Source organism: Ceratotherium simum, chromosome 29, assembly GCF_057802395.1.
Source record: "Ceratotherium simum simum isolate JZ-2026a chromosome 29, ASM5780239v1, whole genome shotgun sequence".
In the NCBI taxonomy this organism is placed as follows: Eukaryota; Metazoa; Chordata; class Mammalia; order Perissodactyla; family Rhinocerotidae; genus Ceratotherium; species Ceratotherium simum.
Window position 1 is genome coordinate 11,567,833 of NC_141928.1, and position 9,186 is coordinate 11,577,018.

Genomic DNA, 9,186 nt, shown 5'->3' on the forward strand with positions numbered 1-9,186 from the left:
AAGCTCTGCTTCCTCGGGCCTCTGCTGAGCTCTCCGGCCTCACGGGTCCCATGATTCCCCCAGGCAGCCCCCCTTTCTCCTGCTCCCCAAGCGGCTCCCATTCCCCAGGCAGCATCCTTTCTCCTAACCTTTGGCATGCTGTCCCTCCTGCCTGGACTGGCCTCCCCTCCCTCAGCGGCACCTCCTGCAAGATCAGCTGGTGATCACTCACCCTCCTAGCCAGGCGCTGTAGTAAGCTGAGGATACCCTAATCATGGGTGATCTGGGGGTCACTCTTGGCAGCCTGGGGGGCTTCAGGCCGGGAAGAGCCTCCCAGGTCTCTACTTCAGCCCCGGCCATGCACAAACTGGTTTCAGAAAACACTGGAGATGAAATAAGGCCCCACTGCGTCCTGCCCAGCCCGCCTTATGCCATCTGGAAGGCTGGAGCCATCACCAGTTATCAATATAACTCACATCCTTTTCCCCTCTCAGGTAAAAGTCTATAAGCACAAAAGTCAAACACGTCCCAGCATGGAAGGACACACTTTTTGGACTCTGAAAAGCACCAATTTATTGTCACTTTCCTCCTTTTAAACAGCACCTGCGTCCACCCACCCCCACGTCCACCCCCAAGTGGGTGGGGAATAGTAGGAGGGGTCCAGGGCTAAGGCCCCATGCCTAGCTGGTGCTCACTAAATGTCTGGGCTCACTAAATGCCTCCCTCCGCTGTTGGCCGGTATTTGCCCCCGCAAACTCCTTGGCGCCCACCTTCCTTCCTCATCGAACACTCTTTCGTACCCGAGAGAGATGCGAAGTTTGACCTCCACGGCGCGTCCTCGGGGCCAGTAGGGAATCCCTCCTAGGCTGAAGGGCCCGGGGCAAAGCCTCGCCCTTCACCCGCGCCGATCCCTCCCCTGTTCACAGCCCCGGTCCTCACCCGCCTCGCCTGGCCTGGCGCCTGTGGTCGGCTCACCCTCTGCGAGGTGTCTGCGGGGCCGAAGTCCAGCGCTGCATCTGCGCGTTCTCCACCGGGTAGAGGGCCCGCCGAGTGCGGGCGGGGACCTGGGGGCGGTGCTAGGAGACCCCGCCCCTTGGCCCCAGCCCATCAGAGTCGGGACCCCGCCCTCCTGCGCGCCCGGGACTGGGCAGGCTCCAGGCCAACTCCAGACGCGCGCGTTGGCGTGGACCGTCGGGGCACGAAATGGGGGGAGGCCCTCAGTCCCTGGGTGGGACCTGTTGTCAGTCTCTCCCCACAACACACAGGTAAGGTCGCTTGGTTAGAAGGAGCCGCCTGTGAGACTTGGATCCCAAATAAACTTGTGGGCTTCCCCGTCCCATCTCAGGCCGGGATGGTGGGAGAGGAGGGGGCACCCAGTACCTAGCCTACTACGTTCCCTGAGCTGGGCCCCTACAGGCCTCATCCCTTTACCTTCCACCCGCGGTGAGGAGGGGCCGTCATACCCATTTTCCAGATGAGGACTGAGGGCTTTCGCCCAAGTTAGACAGCTGGGGATTGGAGAGCCTGGCCTTGAACCTAGGTCCCTGGGTCCTCATCCAGGTCATTCAAAAGGTAATGGGGGGAGGGGAGAGAGGCCCTGTTGGGGGGGGCAATAGAGGGGTTTGGGCCTCTGAGGAGAGAGCCTGGGCCAGGTGGTGGTGCCAGGGGTGCGGAGGGAGGCTCCCCGGTGGGGGTGGGGTGCAGAGGTGGAGCTCCCGGCGTGGGGGGCGTGCACCTGGAACTGGAGGCAGCCGTCCTGTCTTAGTAGCAGGGATTCCTGCTTGGGAGGGAGGTCAGACATCCCAGTTCTTCTTGATTCTGACCTGAGGCACGTTGCCTGATTTCTCTGAGCCTCAGTTTCCCCATCTGCACAGTGGATGACACATTAGTACATAACACATGGGGCTGCTGTGCCAGTTAAATGACTGACTTAGTCTGTACAAAGCCCGTGGCACACAGTCCCTTTAGTCTTCTTGTCCAAACTGAACTTACACTTGTTAAAATAACCTGCCGGCCACACAATGGTCTGAAGTCTTTTTCCACTTTTTTTAATTGTGGTAAAATACCCGTAACATAAAATTTACCATCTTACAACGGCTTATTTTTAAAAGGAGGCGCCTGAGAGGAATCAAAATGTTCAGTGTGCTCATCTTCCAGCTTTTCTCTAGGTTTGAGAATTTTCAAAATAAAAATTGGGAGAGAAGAGGTCACCCCGGGGGGCAGAGCCCTGGGCGTCTCCTGGGGTCCTGGGCCGGCAGACTGTAAGCAGCACTTGGCCCTCCCGTGTCTGTGACCCGCCCACCCTGCACCCAGCCGAGTCCAGAGCCCGTGAGAGGGGCGGGAAGGATAAGCCGGAGGGGGAGCCCTCACTCTGCCCAATCCTGGGTGGGCCTTCCCACACTCGCACCATCTTGTTCAAGACAGGGGCCCCATTTTACAGCTGTGCCAACTGAGCCCCGAGAGAAGACAGGACTCACTCAGGGTCACCCAGCAAGGAAGAGGTGGACTCCAGGCCCGCAGGTGGGTGGGGTTTGTGTCTGCCTCAACTCTCCCAGCCTCCTTCTGGCCCTCCTTGCCTTCCTGTCCCATCCCAAATCTCTCCCCTGTCGCCCAAGTTACAATCTTCCCCTCCTTGGCAACGCCCCTGCCCCTGGGGTCCCCAGCCCAACTCCCTCCCTTCTGTGGGGTCACGTTTCCCAGGAGTCACTCCTGGAGATGGCCAAGCCCCGTGGGGGAGGGGCTCCACGGACCCCGAGCAGTCGGGGCGGTTTGGGCCATGGCCCGGTCTAATCTCTCCTCCGCAGAGCCTGGGTATTGTCCGACTGGCAGCCAAGGGCCATTCATCGGCTTTAGGGGCGGGCGGCTCTGACAGGCCCCTTGTCTCCGCAGACAAGGCCCGGAGGCTGTGGGTGAGTGATGGCCGTGGGGGCCCTGGGGCTCCGTGTCTGAGGAGACCTGATGGGGGTGGTGAGGGCAGCCAGGGTGCTCATCCCTGGGGCCTGGCCCTGCCTGACCCCTCAGCCAGACTGTCCATAGTCCAGGGCCAGGAAGTTTGGGAGGAGGAGCCGGCAGCTGGGATGTTCACTTTGAGGTTGCCACAAACCCCCCAGAATTGGGGCTTGGCCATCAACCACCTTTCATGTGATCTGGGCAAGTCTCTCTGTTCTGTGCCTTCTTGCACAGAATGCGGAGAATCACCCTCGCTACGTCAGGGACGTAGAGAGTGGCTGTGAGGAGATGGGTGAGCATTGGGGGCAGGGGAGCCCTACAACCTGGCCTTGTTGTCATTTTTCTCTGGAGGGGACTGGCTCCCGCTCTGTGGACCAATGGAGTCCCTTCCTGTCCCCCCAGCCCTACACACCCTGGGTCCTGAGAAACCAGGACAGGCCCAGAACCAGCCCTGTCTCCCCTCTTGCCTACTCCAACCCCTTCTCCATGGGGCAGTCAGAGTGATCTCTCTAAAATGTCCATCTGCTCCTGTCTATACTGCCCCCTCCAAACCCTTCTGTGGCTTCCTGGTGCTCCAGGAGCAAGTCTAACCTTCCACGCAGGGCTAACATGATCATCTTTGCCCTCTCTCCCCCCTCACTGTGCCTCTTCCCCCTCCCACTCCATAGCCCAGCCTGGAGTCAGAGGGAACATCTTTCTGTTCTCACCTCCGGGCCTTTGCACATGCTATTCTCTCCGCCTAGGAATAGGCAGGAGCACCCTTCCCCCCCATTAAACTGTTTCAGGAACCCCCAGATTCCTACAAATGCCAGGGAACTGTCTGCCTGTCCCCCCGTCCCCCCTTCCCCACCCCCAGGCCAGGGCTCGACAGAGTGAGCACTTGGTGTTTGTTGAAAGACTGAGGAATGATCCACAGACAGACCCCTGCGACTCTAAGGTTTGTGTGTGAGTGTGTGCTGGTGGGTTGGTGTGGCGGCAGTGGGAAGAGGACTCTGCTTGATGGACCCTCAGCCTGACACCTGCACCACTGACTGTGGCCACCAGAGGGCGAAACAGCCATTTAGTGCCAACAAGGGGCCCTCCTCTGCCAGAGAGGAAAGAGAGGCCCCTCCTGCCCCTTCCGGCGTGTCCCTGCCCATCACTGGGGCAGCTCCAGAAGCCAGAAGCAGCTGATGTAGTGGCCTTGAGCTGCCGGTCAGGACCCCGCCCCACCCCACCAGGCCCCTCTCTGCCACCAGCCAGCGAAGGGACCCGAATGACTCCACGTCTCTGCTCTGGGTCTTGGTTTCCTCTTCGTTGAAGTGGGGCTCCTCACCCCACTTTAGAGAGAACATTTGTGACACGCCTGGCTTGGGGCCTGGCATACAGCAGGTGCTCAATAAATACCTATTTGTTAGGAGGAAACCAAGAACCAGAGAGGGGACGGGACCTGTGGTCACACAGTGACCCCATGGCACAGCCTGAGTTTCTCCACTCCCCTCACACAGCCCACGCCACACCTCTCCTCTCCCCACGTATTCTTAATCTCTTTACTAGTCTATTTAATGATAAATTTAATAGTTATTAATAAATAATATTTATTAAGTATATAACTGCTATATTATATAAATGTATTTCTACACATATAATATATAATAATTATATTATATTACTAAATATTAATTTAATATCTTTAATATTTTATCTTCAAAATATTTTTGCCTCTCCCTAATATGACAGTGACTGCCAGTGGGTTGAGGGTTTCTTTTGGGGGTGGTGAAAATGTTCTAAAATTGATTGTAGCGATGGTTGCACGACTCTGTCAATGTACTAGAACAATCGAGTTGTACACTTTAGATGAGTGAGTTGTATGGTATGTGAATGACACCTCAATAAAAGCTGGTGCACCTCCATCCCCTGTCCAGTCTCAGTCACCCTCTACCAACTGGTCACCAGCGGTACCGCTCAAAAAGGCTAAAAGCCCAACACCAAGCCCATCACCGGCAAGGCATTCAGACCAAGAAGGAGGTGGAAAGAAGAAGAAGAAAAAAGAGGACAAGAAACACAAAAAACACAAGAAGGAAAAGGCTGTGGCTGCAGCTGCTGCAGCCGCTGTCACCCCTGCAGCCATTGCTGCCCCCACCACCACTTCAGCACAGGAAGAAACAGAGGCAGAGCCCGAGCCTCAGAAGGAGACTGAAAGTGAAGTCGAGGATAACCTTGATGACTTAGAAAAGCACCTGCGTGGAAAGGCCCTGAGATCAATGCGGAAGGCTCAAGTGTCCCCACAGTCTTAGGTGGAAATGTTTGTTATGATGTAAATTTTATTTGGTTTGTACGCAATTCAATTTCAAAATTGCTAAAATGTGTTTGAGCTTTAGACTATAACATTTGTTGTAATAATTGCTAGGTTGATCTTCACCATGTGCAAAAAGGGCATGGATTTACATTGCAAAAGATGTCCACAGTGTGTTAGTGACATTCTTTCATTGAGAGCTGACATAAATTCATTTAGAGTGAAATATTTTAAGCCAAAAAAAATCCCCCTTTTAAAAAAGGGGGTTTAAATATTGTTAGCATTCTTATGGTTCGTTTAAATGCCCCTGGCTATTCTGAGATTTTTCTTTCTTTTTTTTTTTCCCTTTTCTTTACTTTTTCTCATTTGAGTCTTAGCACCCATTTAAGTTATGATGCTTCCAACCTTGTATGGTTTGCAAACTTGCCCAAAAATAAGACCACTGTTGAACTACCACAAAAGTATAAATGAGTATTTTAATGCCACAATCTTGCCTGTTGCCTGTGGAGTCTCTGCTGAAATGAATCAGGATTTGAGCTCTAGAATGAGACAGAAAATGAAAGCATCTTGTTGCCAGGGCACTGTGGGTTTATACTGATGTGTAACAAGTCAATTTGGAACACTGGAATTTCATTCTATTCTGTTGTGTTTTTCTTTCTTTCTTTCTTTCTTTTTTTTTGTAAAGGCAATTAGCAGTCCCAGGAAGGATCCTTCAGTTATATAAAATTGTGTCGTGTGAAATGTCATGGCTCCACTCATAATTTTGTCTTGTTCTTCCGATTGGTGTATACAACTTGCAGAGCTCTTGTATTTGGAAGGCTGGAAGGGCTAAGACTTGGAAATAGTGTCTTGTTTTCACTGTTTTTCTTTCTTTTTTAACTAAGCTATATAAAGCTGTGGATTAAACAATAAATTTCTAAATTTAAAAATGAAAAAAAAATAAAAGCTGGTATTTTAAAAAGAGCAATACTGTGCAAGAAAAAGTGCTGGGCTTGGAGTCCGAGGCTTGGAGCCTCTTAGCAGCTGCATGAACTTCTTGAGCCCAGTTCCCTCAGCTGTGACTCGGGTCCTATTCCCCACCCTGCCTCCCTCCCGGGAGTCTGTAGGATCAAGTGAAAAAGTTGAATTGCAATAAGCCCAGAGTTGATACCAGTAACAGTACGGCCATTCCTGTAACAATGGGTCTGTTACTCCAGAAGATGGCTGGATAAAGAAATGCACAAATACTTCACCAAAGAGGAAATACAAAGTGAAAAATGCATGCGAAAAATGTTCCTCCTTGGTTTTAATTAAAGGAATAAAAACAACAGCAACTTTAAGGTATTTTATCATACTAATTTTGTAAAAACCTTTTTAAAATGATAATACACTGTGCTGGCACCATTGTGGTGAAATCAGTACATCCAGGCACTGTTACACAGTGTAAAATTGTGCAATCCTCTTGGAAATCAATAAAGTAATATATTAAGAGAACCAAACATGTTAAAATCTTTGACCCAAGTAATTGTACTCCATGAAATTTGTGCTTGGAAGACACCTGAATAAAAGAAAATACTTTGTGCATGAAGATGTTCATCAGAGTATTAGGTAAACCATTGAAAAAATTGGAAGCTACCCATGTCCAACAAATATGTTATGACTTATCCACTTAAAGAAATACTATTTAACCATTAAAAATAAGAATTATAAAAACAACATAGTGATAAGGAGACTTCAAATGACATAATAAAAGAAAAAAGTAGGAAGCAGAATTTACGTGTGGTATAATTGTAACTATGTACAACTCTATGTAGACTGTGGCAGATATTGTTGGTGACTGACACAGCATTTGTGCCCTTCTCCTTTGTCCTTGAAGTGCTCTCTTTCCCAGCCTCCCTTGCAGCTGTTGGTTGCATTGTTACCACTAATATGTAAACCAAAGTCCTGGAGGAATTCAGGGAAATATTTTGCCTTCCTGATAAAAGGGATTGTCACAGCTTTCACCATCCCCTTCCCCATCTTCTTTCTGCCTTGAATGCAAGTGAGATGCCTGGAGCTGCAGCAGCTGTCTTGTGACCATGAGGTAGCAAGCATGTCAAAAGGCAACCTACCAGGATGATGGAGAAACAAGATTGAAAGACTCTGGGTCAGTGACATCAGTGGGCTGGCTCCCAACTTAGAGGCCACCTACTGCCTACTGCTTCTGGTGTATAAGGAAAACAAGCCCTCATTTATTTAAAGCACTGTTGTTAGTTGCAGCTGAGAGCGTTCCTAACTGATCCATGGACAAGGAGTTGAAAATACAGTGGATGGTGTACAAGATTTGGAGTTAGACACACTGGGGGTCAAATCCCGTTTCTCCCACTCTGTTGTGTGATTTCAGGCCAGCCGCTTCCCCCCTGAGACTCAGTTTCCTCGTCTATAAAATGGAGCTAAGGACACCTGCCGGTTGGGCTTTTCAAGGATAGAATGGCACAACATTTGGACATGCTTAGTTAACAGTTAAGGGGTATTCACGTTTAGTCTCATCAAACTCAAAGTCTGAACTAAAAGAAGAAGAAATGAGCCAGCGCATTAGAGGAGGGGAACTTTTTTCTCTTTTTTTTTGTCTGGAATACTCTTCAAGGCTGCTCTGGATCTCTCTCTTCCAGGCAGGGACACCACCCCGGGGTGGCAGGGTCTGGCCCGAGGCGGGGCTGCTTCCTGGTCCCTCGTGGAGGAGGCGGCAGGTGGAGGCTCGCGGCAGGGCTGGCGGGGCGCGGGCTCGTCACCTGGCCCTGGCAGGCGGCCGGGCGCTCGGGGGCTCAGCGTCGGCGGCTGTGACTCGAGGTAAAAATAATCAGGGAAGGACAGCTGCTTCCCTGTCAGCAGCCAAGAGGGAAATAAAGCTCGCGTCCCCTCCAGCGAAAACCTGCTCCCCGGGTCCCACGGCTCCTGCCGCCGACTGCTCCACGTGCGCGTGCCAATCCAATTTGAACGCCTGCGATTCCCCCCGGAGAGGACTTGAACTTCATCAGGCGCAGGGAAAAACATCCAGGCTGGAGTGGATGGAAGCGGGGAGCAGCTGCCTGGGGGCCCAGGCTGGGGATGGGGTCCGGGGGTGCCTGCCCCTCCAGTGGTTGGACTTGGGGTCCCCTCCTGCTACTCTGGTTCAGCAGTTGACCGCGTCGTTCATGCAGCCAAGGCTTGGTGAGCCCCTACTGGGCATTCCTGAAATCCAGGGCTAGAGGGCCACCCCCTTGGCCTGGCTCAGGAAGCCCTGTCCCGTGTCCCCCACCTCCTCCCCTGTCCCCTCTCCTCTCCAAACACCTCCTGGGGGCCCTACGCAGCTTTTCACCAAGGCCTGGACGTGCAGTGTTCTCACGACCCCTGGCCTTTGCACGTGCTGTGCCTTTCCTCTGTCGCTCTGCCTGGTGGATGTCTAGAAATTCTAGAAAGTTCCTAGTCATGCTTCGAGACTCAGCCTGGTGTCCCTGGCTGCTTCCTCGCCCTTCCAGGCAGAGGGAGGTGCTCTCTGTGGGTTCCTGCAGGATTTTGTGCGTCCCCCGTTTTAACGAGGAAGTGGGGGCTCCCTCGCCTCCTTCTCTCCCCTTCCGTCCCTCTCTCCTTCCCTGTTTCCAAGAAACGCACTGAACCCCTCTTCACCCAGTCCCCGTGCTGCATGCTTGGCACAGACGCGCGTCCCAGCCGGTCCCTGTCCACGTAGACAGTGTCAGGTGAGGGGGTGACGCTCCGGCCTCGGGGACAGTGCGGCGACACAGCTGCCCAGAAACAGCTGCCTCCCAACGACAAAGTGGAGAAAGGACCACGTGTGTTTGTGTTTCTCTTTCTGTCCTTTGTTTCTTCATCAAGGGACGTGCACGAGACATTTCTGACCCCCACTCCAATCACAGGGGACTCACAGTTTTAGTGTATCCATTTCTCTATTGTTTTTATGGGCACAGGGTACTTTAATAATGAAAATAATAAACTTTTAAATAATAACCTTTAAATAATAATAATAT

General features: G+C 52.0%; 1 protein-coding gene across 1 annotated transcript; it reads left to right on the top strand.

Moving 5' to 3' along the window:
* Positions 1 to 1,162: 1,162 nt before the first annotated feature.
* On the top strand, positions 1,163 to 6,668 carry LOC147913199 (serine/arginine repetitive matrix protein 1-like). The gene is made up of 4 exons (XM_087419573.1): positions 1,163 to 1,244; positions 2,400 to 2,499; positions 2,784 to 2,888; positions 4,833 to 6,668. Exons 1-4 carry the CDS (start codon positions 1,183 to 1,185, stop codon positions 5,202 to 5,204), a joined length of 639 nt encoding a protein of 212 aa, XP_087275699.1. The 5' UTR covers positions 1,163 to 1,182; the 3' UTR covers positions 5,205 to 6,668.
* The last annotated feature ends 2,518 nt before the right edge of the window (positions 6,669 to 9,186 follow it).

Coding starts and splice junctions, on each gene's coding strand:
- LOC147913199 (XM_087419573.1), top strand. CDS start 1,183: ATGGGGGGAGGCCCTCAGTCCCTGGGTGGGACCTGTTGTCAGTCTCTC. Junction 2,500..2,783: donor GGTGGACTCCAGGCCCGCAG/GTGGGTGGGGTT, acceptor TCTCCTCCGCAG/AGCCTGGGTATTGTCCGACT. Junction 2,889..4,832: donor ACAAGGCCCGGAGGCTGTGG/GTGAGTGATGGC, acceptor TCCCCTGTCCAG/TCTCAGTCACCCTCTACCAA.